Here is a 16134-nt window from a genome sequence, read left to right as displayed (position 1 = left end):
GCATCAGTGACCATGGATCTGATGCCCATCATGTTGTTCCTTCATTGGTGCTGACAGCCTGGCTGACCTTGGAGCTGACCACTATTTTGATATGTTTGACTCTGGTAACATCTGAGCCATCTGCATGCTGGAGCTGTAGTGTCAGGGATTGGGACCTGGGGTTAGGGTCAATTCTGTAGTTGTTGAAGCCAACTCTGCCACTGGGTGCATCAGGCCTGTACCGCTCAGCTCCCATCTTGACATCAGACTTGACTGGGTTAGTGGCTGAAGCAGGGATTTCTCCTAGGTATGTGGATCAAAGGGAGTCCTTTTCCGGTGACCATACTTATCTTCAGATTTTGACATCGTGGAGAGGATTTTGTCTTGTTTGGAATTGGAATCTTCACATCTATTGTCAGATCCATCCCAATCTTCTCATCTTACTAGGCCACTGGTTCTATGTGAACTTGCCCAGGGACAACCCACACCAAAAGTCTTTGAGCAGCCTAAGGCCCGGAGCTCCCATACTGCTTTTCTATCCCCCTCCCCCCAGCTTCTCCCCTAATGGAGGTACATGAGAAAAGCCAGCATGAGGAAACACATGGATTCCGCTAAGGAATTCCTGACTGAAAATTCCAACCTCGGTGAAAGTAAGGATCCCCTAAACCCCCCCCCCATTTTGATACCTCCTTTGGCAATCTTTTTGACAGTGGGGGTGCTTCTTAGCTTGAGACATCAAAAAGTACACTCTTCTCCATATCTCAGAACTTTGTATCAATCATACCCTCTTCCTCACTGAACAAGTACAGCCTGAGAGATGAAACAACTACATGTCTATAGAAACCAAAGGAAAAACAATGAGAAAAATGTAACAGGATGACATCACTTCAGAGAAAATACCCCAATTCAGCCACACCCTCACTACTGTTCAGCCACTGAAGTGACATATCCTTTCTGGAGCAGTAGACTGTTGTTACTCTCAATGAAATCACTTTGTGAATCAATCTGCCACCTGATATCAGTCATGCTCCTTTTCATGCATTGGTAACCTTCTGGTGGTGCTCCACTTCCCCCATTAACTTCTTTAGGGCTTTATTCTCAGTCCTGTTCCACCAAGTTGTCTGCAACATCCCATCATGACTGAATCATGGTATCAGCCTTTAGAACTTTGTAAATCATTTTAGCCTCAGTATACATTCTTTGCTATATAAACCACCTATTTTTCAACAAGGTGGTTATACACTCCAAGGAACAACTGCACCTTCCACTCAAGTACAGTGGCAGAAGGCTTCTACATCACACAGTCAACAACTGGCTAGCATAAGTACATTTTACATTGCAGCATTTTCACTAACTACTCCTTATCGGCATCACTGTGTAATTCAACAATAAGTTGCCCCAGCCTACTGTGCTAAGCCAGCTTCTGCCCAACCTGGTCATTTATCTGAAAAGATATCCAAACCACCAACTTTCCTCAAAAGATTTAGTGGCCAGCTTTAAATAAACACTATAGCATTTGCTATTTTTGCCCTGTCATGCAGGATGCAGATGCCTGTTCTTTCAGAGCAAATAATTCTTCATATCATCTTACTTTTAGCAACATATCTACATTATCTTGAAGCTTTTTGAACTCTACATCTTGCCAATATACTCTGTTCCAATTTGGAAGGCTGTTTTTCATTAACAGATACCACTGCCTTCACAGATTGCTGCAAGACCAACATCAAGCATCAAGCCACAAGACTTTCTAAGATTTTCTTTTAAATAAAAAGCATCTTCATTGAATTATTACTTATGACATAAGCAATCATACATTTATTTAAATGAAAGCAAATCACATTGACCTATTTTCAGTTGCATACATTATACATCATATATGATGTATAATCATATGTAATGTATAATTCACCCCCCTCTCACCCCCAAAAGGGCCCACAACAATACCGGAAAAGTGTAGTGTCCCAGAATCACAGATGCACAGGTGAAAACAGCCCTTTCAAAAGCCAAAAGCACAGCATTGATGGGGCCAGATGGTGTCCCAGGCTGTGTCTTGCACAAACTACAGAACAAACTAACCCCCCACCTAAACACACTGTTCAACTTCAGACTCTCCACAGGCTACTTGCCCATAGAATGGTGCACAGCAACAGTTATTCCGCTCCACAAAGGAGGGGCCACAACTGACCCTGGTAACTTCCGCCCCATAAGCCTGACTAGCCTGGTCTGCAAGGCTATGGAGTGCATCATCATGGAACTCATTAACAAAGACATTGGGAACCTCCAAACACTTGACCCGACCCAGTTCGGCTTTTTTAAGGGCAGATCATGCCTACTAAACCGGGTTGACTTCTTCGAGACAGTCACCAAGGCCATAGATGAGGGGAAGGTGGTTCACACAGACTACCTTGACTTCGCCAAGGCTTTTGACACCATTCACCACTCGGGAATTATAGAAAAACTCGCCAGCCTGAACATAAACCCCTACGTCATGAGATGGGTTGCCAACTGGCTTACAAACAGAACTCACACAGTAAGAATAGCGGGCTCCAGGTCCGACTCTAAACCAGTCACATGTGGTGTCCCACAAGGCTCGGTCCTGGGGCCCCTACTGTTTGGCATATACTTCTCAGAAGTACAGGCAAACACAGGAGGACTATGGCTAACCAAGTTCGCCGATGACTGCAAACTGGGAGCCATAATTGACTCTCCGGCTGACATGGACATTCTCCAAAAGGGCCTTACTGAGACGGACACCTGGTGTCAAAGTCATGGTCTCAAGCTAAATGCCAAAAAATGCATAGTCATCCCGTTTGGGAAAAACAAAACACCCATGAATTACCACATAGGTGGCAGCCCCCTTAATACAGAAGAGGTAATAAGAGATCTGAGGACCCAGGTAGATAGTAATCTCTCCTTTGACAATCATATTGCCAAAGTAGTTAGGAAATCCTTCTATGTAGCCCATCTAATTACTAAAGGGTTCGCATCTAGAAATAAAGAAGTTATAGTGCCCCTCTACACGTCACTCATCAGACCCATCATAGAGTACAATGCCCCATTTGGGATGTACCTCACAAGACACTTCCAACAGCTGGAAAGACCACAAAAGTACGTCACCAAGAGGATTACTGGCCTCAAACATATGTCCTATGCAGCCCGACTGGAAAAACTGCAGCTGTACTCAGTGGCATATTGCTTACTCAGAGGTGATCTCTGCCTGATTTACAAAGCCATGTCCAACTCAGAATTAATGGACATGCTCCACCTAAAGAAATCCAAATCACTGCGAGCCACTCGCTCTAGTGAGCTAAACCTCGCCACAACAATAAATAGAACATGCTGGAGGGATAGATTCCTGTCACAGAGACTCCCCATGCTTTGGAACAAAATTCCTAACTACATTAGGCAGAGCCCCTCACTAACACTCTTCAAGAGAAACCTTGATGAGTGGATGGGTAACAGAAAATACACCCCTGGGATCACTTCATTGGCTCTTCTTTGCAGAGGCTCAGTTAACTAATCAATGGCGAGGCGAAAGCCGACACACTCTGGCTAGGCTTATAAATGCCCTCAGGCAGATAGCCTAGTACCTACCTATGAACCTATGAACCTATGAACCTATGATCATCTATACAGTCATTATCAATAGATCATTACATAGCTGTTTCAATTCCTGCCTTCTTTTAAACCTCATTTCTCCACCAAAACATTATTCCGCATGTATTGTTCCTGCAATTCCATTTTTTTCTATATAGTTTGCTCCTACCATTTTCTAAAGATCTCACTTTCAGTTCTTTTATCTCTGTTACTGTATTTACTATGTTTAATATGGGTCTGTGTTTGCCGATTGAATGAAACAGGCATCGCGTGGCTTCTCATTGAGGACTACTCATTGAAAGTCCATTTTAGTGAACAGTCACATCATCATAAAGAAAACCATTGGGTAGTCATAATTGGTGAAACAGAAGGTAGGACAGACTTAGCAGTATGGTAGGGATAAGGAAATCTGCCCTTTCCCTACTTTAGTGTGATCTAAGGAATATGCCCTTTCCCCACAGTAGTGTGATCTCAGAGTTGGTATATATAATTAGCAGGAGGTGTGGGGGGTACATCCCTCCACATGAGGAGGGTCTGGTGTTATCCAAATCCTCCTCATGTTGGGGGCTGCACCCCTACACTCTCCACTAATTATATATGCTAACTCTGAGATCGCACTACACTAGGGAAAGGGCACATTTCCTTATCCCTACCATACCAGTAAGTCCATCCTACCTTCCATTTTCTTTATGTTGGACAACTATGACTATTCGATGGTTTTCTTTACGATAATGTGACTGTTCACTCAAAGAGACTTTCGCTGCTTAGTGTTTAATGAGAAGCCATTTGATGCCCATTTTGTTTATTCGATAAACATAGACCCATGTAATATATGGTTTATACTTTGATTTCCATTTTCTAGTAATTGCTTTTTTAGCAGCCACCAGAATTAAACTCAGCAAGGCGTTGCTATGTCAAGGCAATTCACATAGATACTGTATCACAGCTCAAAAATCATTTCCTTAGTTGCACCAATTTGTTCACCAAGTATTTCTTGTAGTTGTCAGGGAATTTTTAAAGTCTGCGAAACCATTACACTCCCCAAAAATATGTTCCCAATTACCTCTTTCTTTCCCATCACACCTCCCATATTTGCAATCTACCCAAGGAAAAATTCTTCATACTCTGCTTGGGGTATAAAAATATGGGTCTATATTATATTATCGCACACTTAAAAATGTGAACGATAATTAATCGACCCGATGTAAGCAAAAGCTTACAACGTCGAAACCTCAGAACAGCAATATTTTTCCAAGGGGAAAAAAAATCACTGTTCCAAAATAAAAAAAATAAAATAAAAAAAACTTTAAAACATTACATAATGTGGGAGGTTTGACACCCACACACCCCCTACTTAAATATACCAACTCAGAGATCGCATTACAGTGCCAAAAACAGCAAAGTAACAAAAGCAGCCAAGCAAATTCTTTCCCAAGGTAAGAATTCGCTGAAAAGCTGCTTCGCTATTTTGCCTTTTCGCTCTTTTCGGTTTGATCAGGACACATTTGACAAACTGCATCTACAATCTCATAATAAGGATCCTAAAAATACCTATGCACACATGTCCAAGTCTAAATCCTAAATCTTCTAGACTTTGCTGCATATCTGGGAAGCCATACATGTATCCTACCATTGATATTTTATTTTTTTTTATACTGTTTTTGTGAATTGCTTTTCCAGTCTCTCTTCCCAATCCTTTCTAACCTCCTCTGATCGAGTCCTATAAGTTATGCAATATTCTATATGCCCTACTCATTATCCTTTTTTTTATCAACAGCTCATGTTGTAAATTCAACTAAAAACTCTAGCAGTGATGGTCTTTCATGTAGAATCCCACTATTCCTTTCTCTTTGACTATACTCTGATATCAATCCTTGATACAGAAGGCAGTCTCTAGTCTACAGTGAAATGCCTTATTGGCCTCCTCCCATTCTATTACCTTTCCCTGTCTAATTATTTGCTCCCAATATCTTGGATCCTTTGCCAGTTTTCTCCAGTAAGTTCCATCTCCCGCTTGCCTGTTTTCTGTACCCTTAATTGCAGTCATTCTATTGGCAGAATATTTTTCAATTCCCATGTTGGCTTATTCCTTATAGGATCATAAGATCATAGGACGTTACTAGGCTATTGGCACTGAGACTCTTACAAGCCGACAAGCAGATGATTTTAATGATTCTCATTATAATGCGCATATACTGTTTTACAGGCATTTTGTTGATGACATTTTCTCGGTGTGGAAAAGTCCATATGAGGCTTTGTTAGGTTTTATATAATTTTTACAGGGTATGACCAATTTTTTAAAGTTCAGTATGCAGTCAAGTAATACAAAGATAGATTTCATAGATGTAACGGTTCATAGAAACATTTTTGGGAAATTGAGTACAGGTATCTATAAGAAACCCTGCAAGAAGAATAATCTTCTATATAAGACCAGTATGCATCTGAGACACATTGCTAGGAATGTTCTGAAAAGTCAGATTCTTAGAATTATGTGGCTATATACAGAAGAATCAATGCTTGAATTGGCTCTAAATACATTAAAATTGGACTTTTTAGATAGAGGATAGAATAAAAGAGAGATAGAACAGGCCTAAACAAAGCACTCAGAAGTAGGGATACTGTAGCCAAACCATATTTTTCAGAAAGTTATAGAGGTACAACAAGATCTGGGCTTTCTATTGAGAGTGCCAGGCTCATGGGATTATTCTGACTTTCTCTAGTGATATCAATGTAATGTGTGATATCATAAAGAAGAATTGGCCTATCCTTATGACAGAACCTGAGTTGAGTAAAGTATTAGGATCCTTACCCAGGTTTGAGTTTAGGAATAATACAACCTTGAAACAACACTTATGTTATAGACAACAGTTATCAGGGATGAGGGTTACTTCAGAACGCAAGGGCACCTACCCCATCGATCTTGCAGTGCCTACAAATTTATATGGAGTGTGATCTCGATTAGGCATCCTAGAACGCAGAAAACTATTGAGTTTGATTTTTATGCAGATTGTATCACCAGAAATATAGCTTATTTAGATAAGTGTGTGGCATGTGAAGGGTTTTATGTAGGCAAAACCAACTGAACCCTGAAAGAGAGGATTTTAGAACATTATAATGACATTAAGAACACGAAATCTAGTAATGCTCTTGTTCAACATATATTAGATAGGGATGACACACACACACTTTTAAATTTTTGGTGTTAAGAATTGTTGGTGAAAATATTACAGAAAGGGACTTAAGTAATGAAACAGAACTATGTGAGCTACATTGGATTATAGATTTCAGGTCAAATGTTACCCCTGGTCTTAATAATTATGTTTCCCTTAAGCCTGCTTTTTGGAGTAGAAGTCTGCATCACTGAGTTAATTGATTTAATGCTGTCAAGTCTGCATCACTGAGTTAATTGATTTAATGCTGTCATGTGTTTTATTCTTAAATTCCATTGGTTGGAGGATTATTTAAATACCTGTATGTACTGTTGCTTAAGTATAATAGTCTGAAGAAGTGGAGTATCCACAAAAATGCTCACCTTTTTATACGTTATTATTTTGTTGTTTTTTATTAAAACTGTTTTATTAAAGCCACTCACCCTTTGTGGACTACTGCTTTTACTTATTTAATTTCACTTGGATTGTGTCCTCATCTACTCTGCAATATGTCTTCACTCTTACAAGCCTAGCCATGAATTTAGCCCATTTTCCGACAAATCAGCACCCGATGCCCCTGTCTAGCAGGAACACAGGTGAAATCCCAGGGGTGTATTCTGTAGAATAGTTTCTGCTACTTTATAAATATAATATTCTGTATGGCTATTGTTATCCTCCTTAAGGATATGCATCTGAAATCCCACTCTCTTCTTATTTCTTGAACTTTCCCATTTCATTATTATCACTTTTTACTTTGAATTATAGCGTCCTGCTTGTGGTATGTATAGGAGCCTTAACTGTGTAGCTTTGAAATATCCCTTCAAATCAGGTAATCTCATACCATCTTGTTATATGGGATGGCTCACCTTATGCCACTTGGTTTTTGCCCTGTTCCCCTTCCACATAAAACCCTTCAACTCCTTACTTATTGCTATCCACAAAGTCTCCTTCATTTAATAAAAATATGCCTGACCTGAGTATAAAACTAAAAAGACTAAAAACATTTTTCACTGCTTGTATCATTCTATCCATATCTGTTGAAAACAGAGCTTCCAATTTCTCAATTTTTGTATTATGTTTTGTTTACTCGCTACCCACACATCCTTGGCTGTAATAGCTGAACTCTTTTTAACCCATACTCATTTAATTACTTCATTTTATCATGTTCTCATAATTAAGGGTATTGCTGAACCAGTTTGTGTGTGGGTACTGCCCTTCTTTAATGATCATTAATTTTGTGTCTTGAAATTGTCTCAGAATGCTCCTTAACAATGAAATGTCCTTTACTGGTTTTATCAGGTACAAAATAATATGACCTGCAAATAAAGCCAACTTTTCTTGAATATCATACCAATTATATCCTTGAATTTCTGAGTCACTTATTTTCTTTGCCAGTGGCTCTAAATATAGCAACAATAACAAAAAGGAAAGAGCATACCCCTGCCTGGTTCCTCTGTTCAGACAGAACTTATCAGAGAGGAACCTCCACACACAGTTTTCTTTTCACCTCCAGTCCCTCATATATCCCTCTAATTAACCTTAATATTGTACCACAGAAAGAAAATGCTTCCATTGCACTGCTCATGTAATCCCAACTTACTCTGCATCAGGTCCATCAATACCAGTGGTATTTTCTTACATACTGTTTCACTCTGGATCATCATTGTTCTAGTAATGTGGTCAAATGTTTTCCTGTCATCCACAAAACCACACTGATCTACATCTATCAATTTTGGCAACACATTTTCTATTCTTTTAGCCATTATAGACATAAACACTTTATAATCATGATAATAAAATAAACTCGGTAATAAACCAAACTTCACTTTAAGTAAAAAATGTTCAAAGGCAATCCAGTGATAATCCAGTAAGTGCTTTCATCTTCTAACAATAAGACTTCATCAGACCGAATTCAAAAAGACCATCATTTTATTTAAATACTTAAACACTACATCACATGATATTGCAGGTTTAGTGTTTTAACCCCTTCCTTCTCAAATATGATACAAAATCTTCTCTGCTGTTCAACCCTGGAGGATAACATGGATTCAATCTAACCTGCCATGAATATTCCAGCCATCCAAGTTCTTCTTCTGCATTGAACATTGTTTCATAACCAGTGATGGCTCCCAATACAATAAATTTGAAATCAACCGTGCATTTACCCATTTTGTAATGTTTGCCTAAAGCATTGGTATCATTGCCAGTCTCCACATCTCTTTTGTGTTCATACATCCTCTTATATAATTCCCTGCATGTGTGTCCTACATAAAATGCCCCACAAGACTTACAAATAATTAGATATGCAACATATTTGGACTTATATGTGTATATGTTGTTAATATTGATTTTGAAATTGTTGACTATAATCTCACTAATTCCTTCGTATATTAAATCACAAAAATTGCATGCAAGGCATTTTTTCATACTTCCACCCATGTTTAAAGATCTTGCATTAAGTTGACTCTGAAAAACGTTTTTGAAGCTTTTTCCATTTTTGTAAACAAAACTTGGACCCTCTCCCACTGTTTTGTAAACCGCTTCATTACTTTTCAATATTTTCCAGTTTGTTTTGATAATCTGTTTGATAGCTTCTGAATAAACACTGGTGGAAATCTGCATAGCAGTCCTATAATCTCTAGTGGTAATTTTCTTAGAAGGAACTCTAGAAACTTTCCTTACTTATTTTATCTCATCAAATTTCTTCTTCATCAATTCCTTTGAATAGCCTTTAGCTTTATAATCATGGTTTAAACATAACACTTTATAATTGTGGGTTAGAATTGAAGTGGGTCTCTATGAAGGTGGAAGTGACGGGTCTGTACCATCTTAAGCTTTACAGTCCCCACAGCTTTCTTTCAGGATGTTGGTGCTTCTCCTCCTTGTAAAATACTATTAAACAAAAAGCAAGTCCACATCTTTGTTACTTTCTTCCCTCCTAGCTTTCAAACTTCTGCAGGAGTATCATCTATTCCTATAGACTTTCCTGTAGATTGGTTATATATCACCATTTTAATCTCATCCCCTACTGTCCTGACTGTTAATAATTGAGACTCATCTACCTCTAACCTTGGCATATTTAATTCTTCCATAAATATTTCCATTTACACTTTTTCTTGATTTCCACATTTCTCTGCTTTTTACAGATTTTCATAACATTTCCAACAATATTTCTAATACCTCTGCAGGATCTCTGGTTATTTTCCTTGTTTTAGGCTCCCTAAATTTGGCAACAGCATTTTACTTTCTGTTGCCTGCCCATTGTGCTAAAAGCTTTTGAGGTTTGGAGTTATCAAAAAACAATTGCTTAACAGCAATCTTTCTGAACTCATGCATATTATTCAGGTAGTCGCTTATTTTCTTTTTAGCATTCTGTAATTGTGCTTCTTTTTGTTTTGTGAGATTCCCCTTATTCTGCAAAACTTTAACTTTTGTCAGTCCCTATAAATAATTCTTGTTATTTCTTAACAACACTGTTTTTCCCTTTATTTCTACTCTATTTTTAAACTCCACTTTAATTTTATCCCATTCCCTAAATATATTTTCTGTAGAAATGTCTATCTTCCCTAATAATGCCTGAACAATTTTTACTACTCATGCCTTAAATTCCTCTCTGTTTGACAAATAGGTAAGGAAGCTCCAGTGTCATATTTTTATTTCATTACAGTGCATTTTTATTTTATTTATTACTGGCACTTGATCTGAACTAGATATTGGATTCATATCAAAACCTTCAACTAAATGCACATGTTCCTGTGAAAGATAATGTCTCTTTAGCCTAGCCCATGTTTGTACCTCAGGGAATAATATGTAAATTCCCTCTGAGCTCTTACTACTGAATTAATGTCTTCCAGACCAAATATTTTCATAAATTTTCTAAAACATGTATCCTCTTTTTTAATATTTTTCATTCTGCCCTTTCTAATTCTATCTTCTCTGTTGCAAATCAATCCAGTCCTACAAGTAATATTCCCTGATGAAAGCTGATTATTTCTCCCAGAATTTTGTTAAGCGCCATTGTAGCAGTTTTAGGTTTAATATAAATACATGCTGCCCAATACTCCTCCCTTGCCATTAGCCTCTTACAAATCTACCAGTATTATCTTTTTTCCTGTTCTTTCACTGTTGGAGCTCTTCTAGTAATTAATATAAGTACTCACCTTTTCCTTTGTCTCAGATATTCTGCTGAATAACCACCCTGAAATCGTTTCTTTATCAAATTTGCATATTCAATTGTTTCTAAAGGTGTCTCCTGTAGCTGAGCTATTTGCACTCTGATTTTATTAATGTAGTTAATTATTTCTTTTTGTATATACCTCTGAGACCATTCACATTCAAAGATAATAGGGAAAGTGTTGCCATTAATTTAAGAAGTTATTACTCCCACCTGTTCTGTATAACAGTTTTTTAATGTTTGGCAGGTTGATCTTTTATACATTTTTTCTTGTCATATGCATTTGAACCTATGTCACATCTTATTATTCTCTTTGTTTTAATGAAAACCCTCAAATAAGTTGTTAGAAACTTGCACTAAAAGACTTTAGGTCACACTGGCATGCAATTCTGGTAAGAAAAGTTTTTGAAACCAAACCCATTTTTGTTTTCTTTGGAGATAAGGCAGTGAATAGTGCAGGCACCTGCAGAAACTGCTGCTTAGTTCATACTTTTCATTCAGCTGGTTACATGCCTAGTACATAATATAAAATAAAGAATGTTTAAACCATGATTTCAGTTTTGTACAATTATTGACAGTGTTTATTCCAACATGCCATGACCTTTTTTGCAACCTGCTTAGCAAAGAGTATGATTTTGATTGACATATTATCGGTGTTTGTTCTGAGAATCAAATCAGGTTTCCAAAATGTTTACCTTAGGCAGTCATATTAAGGTTGGTAACTTCACGTTATGATTTTTCATGTCTTCATTTGCAGAGCCATTATTCTGTGCAAAAAGCAGCAGCTTTCCTGGGTATTGGCACTCGTAATGTTTATGTTGTTTCTACAGATGAATGGTAAGAATTAAAGAATACTGATAAGCCATCTAAAGTTGATATACTGTATCTTAGTAAATATTAAAATGTATTTGCATTATCACTATGTGACATTACTTACAGTATTAATGTGTATCCTTTAGTGGGAAGATGATACCTGAGGAACTAGAGCAACAAGTCCAAAAGGCGAAAACAGAGGTGAGAGAGTCAAAGAGAAAATCATGTAAGAAACAGGAGAGCACAGTTGGTCCATAGTTTAATAATGATGTATAAAGCACCCAATAAATGAGACTAAGAAATATTTTAGGATATCATTCATTCATTCGTTCATCTGAACAGCATAGTAATAGTTACATATAATAATATGAATGTCAGGTGCTCAGTGAATTATTAATGTGACTATTTATGAATATTTTGGCTCACTGAAATGAATCCTTTAAAGGCCTGGTCCCAAAAATTTATCGTTGATAGTGCTGAAATATAAAGTAAATTCCGTGTCTTTTATGTGATGCTAGAAACTCATGAATGATTGTGTCAGTGGTAACTTTCAGCTATTAATGTTCTTAAAGTAACACTTCTTATCTAAGTACCAAAAGCCAAATACATGGTGTAGAAGATTAAACTCTAAGGGTGGCCATGGTGGTGCAGCGGTTAGTGTTGTTGCCTCACAGCAAGAGGTTCTCCGGTTCGATACTCGGCTGGGGTGCCTTCTGTGTGGAGTCTGCATGTCCTCCCTGTGGTCACATGGGTTTCCTCCGGGTGCTCCGGTTTCCTCCCACATCCCAAAAACATGCTGTAGGTGGATTGGACATTCCAAATTGGCCCTAGGTTTGAGTGCATGTGTGTGTGTGTGCCTTCTGTGGAAGGTTGGGTGCCAGGCTGGCAACTCAACACCATAAAAACTCCACTGCCAATCTTGAGCAGACAGGTGATCTGCTGTGGTGACCCCTAACCGGGAAAAGCTGAAAGAAGAAGAAGATTAAACTCTAACTACAGTCCAGATGACATGAGTTCAGCTAATGGTCCATGTGCTGGAGAAGCCAAGTGAGAGAATAGTGACAAGGCAGATCTTGAACACCTCTTTGATGGAAGTGAGTTGTGGGTATGTATCTTGGGAATTGCACTCTATCCACAAATCTCCATGGCAACTAGAAATTGTCAGAGGCATTTGCCTTCAAGAGGAGATAGGGTGGAAGCCTTTTTCCCACAAGGAGAAATCTAAAGGGATTAGCCTGGGAGCAGAGAAGGGCTCCAAGAGTGTTTAAGCCCTTGATGGTATTAGATCCTTTAGTAAGCAAACTAATGAGTTATAACAAATAAAAATAAAAAGATCATATTTCAAAGAATGCTTCTTCTCCAGTAGTGCTTCTCAAAGGAACTTTATTAGGATAAGTGCTTTTGTCAAATGACTGTCAGATCCAGTACAATCCACATTAACAATCGTTTATGAGTAGTACACATATATACAGTTTTACAACAATGAGAAAGGGAGGGGTATTCATTATAACAGGCTAGAAAATATGAGTTTCATGAGTGGAGGGAACAGATGAATTTCATTGGATGAAAAAATTGCCTAATTTGTCTGTGGGTCAGCGAGTGGGTGGGTTTCTTTTAGCTACTTGCCAAAGGGAAATGAATTCCTAGAATAGCATGTATGGAATAGCTTCTATGGAACATGATTTGGACCAGGTAACCTGAATGTCATGTAAAAAAAACAGAGGAAATATAGTAAACTCATAGACATAATGGACAGCCTTTGCTTCCACAACAGGCTAGTAATTTGCCTTAGCCACAGGTGGGTGACTGTACTCTGGCCAAAGCTGATTTCTCAGACCACTCATCTTTTATCCTAGATACCGCTAGTGTAGCACCTATAGCCATTATGGACAAAGGGTTAGCCACGTCATCTGTGGGTTTTGGGTTCCCCTTAGTGGGCAAGGGAAACCCAATCTTGTGGGTCCTTGAAGAGGGAGGAGGGAAGGCTTCCCTGTTTGGTCTGAATGTTGTGTCCATTCCTGGGGAAGATGGTGCTGCCATTAGCAACCATGTTGGCCCCATTTTTCCTATCAAAAAGAAACAGAAAACTAAATATGTATCTGCTCCTGCTCAAACTTCTGTACACAGGAGTAGATTAGTAGATCTGGCTCAGGTTCCAATTCAGGCTATTTATACTTCTTATATGGTGGGTTCTGGTAAAAGAAAAAGGGATACCTCTTTTCCTGAAAAGATTCAAGATTCTGAGTCTGGACAGGAAGATAAAAGGACAGATGCAGGGTTTTCTCCTCATATTTCTGATTCAGAGCAGATCACAGTTTCTGATTTACCCTATAGGGGGTTCTTTTTCTTTGAGACTACTTCCAGAATGTGCAAGTGTTTTCAGTGAGAGAATACTGAGGTTTCTCTGTTCCTCAAAAAATACTATGAGCTGTTACAAATAGAATTTCCAGAACCTTCACTCATTCCCCTTGTGCTGTCAGCACTGGAGGATGTATGTATCAGGAATTTTCCAGATCGTCATGCTCCTTCCCATAAAAAGGCAAATAATTTTTTATAAAGTTCATAAGTCTTTTAAGTTTTTATATACTCATCCCAAATTTCACCCAGCAGCTATAGCTTTAATTAATCCTCCTGCTAAACATTTAGTTAATTCCAATCCTACACTTTCTGACAAGTATGGGAAATAGTTGATAAGTATGGGAAAAAAGTGCATGCTTCTCCAACTTTGATTTTGAGAATTTTAAATTGTCATGCTGATATGTTAAAGTTTATTGTGACTTAATTATGATAGTATGAAGATTGTTTTGTCTGCAGTTTCCTCTTGTGTGGAAAAATATGCTTTTAGTGGTTTAGTTTCTTCTATTTTACAGGTCAGAACTCATTGATTAAAATCTGTGTATGACTATTACTTCTTCCAGGGCTATTGTCACATACTATTTTGAGGAATTTTGCATGGCTGCATTGTTAAAAACTCCAAAATGATGTGAAATATGACATTTCAATTCTCGCTTAGCTAGAGATTTAGTTTCTGGTCCCTCTACTGCAGAGGTCATCAAGGAGTGTAATGAGAGGGGTAAGCTGATAGAAGGGCTCTGCCAGATTTTTCAACCCAACTTTGCTAGACTTTCCAATAGGTTCTGTAACCCCTTGTCCAATTTTGGCAAGAAACAAAATAAAAAAATCTCAGCAAAATTCTGGTAAACAGGCAATCTGATGTTGCCTTTTCCCTCTGTTCCTATAGATGGGTCTTGGATCCAGTTTCAGATCAGAAATTGTCCACTTCTAGACTTGTGGAACCTCATCTCAGGCTTCTCCCCTTACTCATAATCTTGTGCCCAAGATTACCCCGCATGTCATTTTCTGTTTGTAGTGAGCAGATTTGGTCCACTTGACTCAGGCTTCCCACAGTTAAGTTATCTCTTTTATTATTTTTATAGTAGCATTTCAGTGCCATTTTGAAAATACTGTAGTGTTCTTCTTGTCCATTCTTTTTCTAGTGTTTGGATAGTTTTTCCCTTACCCGTAGATCTTTTAGAAGGTGCAAACATTTTTTTTTTCCATTTGTCTTGTGCCCTTCGAACATTCTCTTTTTCTGTTTATTTGTTTTTTGGGTTACCTACTGTTGGGTATTTCTTATTACCATTGTTGGTATTATAGGCTTACCATTCGGTATTGAGTTTACAATTGCTGGTATTTTCATTTAAAGAAAAAACAGAAAAACTTTTTTTTTTATTTTTCCCTTTCAGTTGAGTAAATGTCTGGCAAAACTTCTGGGTTCAAGAAATGTTTGTCTTGCAGCCACAAACTGCTTAATTCATATGCTCACCAGAAATGTGTTTCTTGCTTGGGTGCTGTCCACTTGGAGGAACACTGTTCTATTCATATGGTCTTTGGCTACTGGGCTGTGATTAACATAGAAACAACCTGGTTTTGAAGGTACTTCTCATGCCTTCTGTGGGAATATCATCCAAATGCTGTTTCCTCACTGTCTGAAGCTTCCCCATCTAGTAATAAACCATCGGACAAATCTACAGGGGGAGAAGAGTAACAAGCCCAGGGATAAGGGCAAGGAGACAAGGAAGCACTCCCCTGTCTGCTCTCCTTCATCTAGATTGTCTTCTTCAACAGCTTCAAATAAGTTCAGGTCATCAGATCCTTCTCCTCTTTTGGATGACGCCAGTATGATGCAGAACCCCATCATTACTGGAGCCAAGGTTTTCACCATGGCCCATCTTTCACAGACTGCATTCTCCCTTTCTCCAAGAGAGGGAAATCAACACAAAGGTCATCTAGGCCCCCATCTACCTCATCCTCCCATCAGGTCTATTAGATCTACCAGAGGCATGAGGCATGATAGAAGCAGATGGAGATAGAATGATAAGGAAGTTCCTCAGGACTCAAATTCATCTGGGGATTCTCCTA

At 38.3% G+C, this 16134-nt stretch overlaps 1 protein-coding gene across 3 annotated transcripts in view; it reads left to right on the top strand.

Annotated features, from left to right (window-relative positions):
• The window catches only part of GADL1 (glutamate decarboxylase like 1), a 1864133-nt gene that overhangs the window by 524848 nt on the left and 1323151 nt on the right, over nucleotides 1-16134 (top strand). For all 3 annotated transcript variants that reach the window (XM_044066666.1, XM_044066664.1, XM_044066665.1), the window contains 2 exons: nucleotides 11657-11736; nucleotides 11859-11913. In XM_044066666.1, the coding sequence (XP_043922601.1) occupies nucleotides 11657-11736; nucleotides 11859-11913 (135 nt within the window). The remainder of the gene's footprint in view (nucleotides 1-11656; nucleotides 11737-11858; nucleotides 11914-16134) is intronic.

This window comes from Protopterus annectens, chromosome 3.part1, assembly GCF_019279795.1.
Source record: "Protopterus annectens isolate FY-2018-M chromosome 3.part1, PAN1.0, whole genome shotgun sequence".
Classification (NCBI taxonomy): Eukaryota; Metazoa; Chordata; order Ceratodontiformes; family Protopteridae; genus Protopterus; species Protopterus annectens.
The sequence above is the reverse complement of the archived record's forward strand: the minus strand, read 5'-3'. Positions and strand labels throughout refer to the sequence as shown.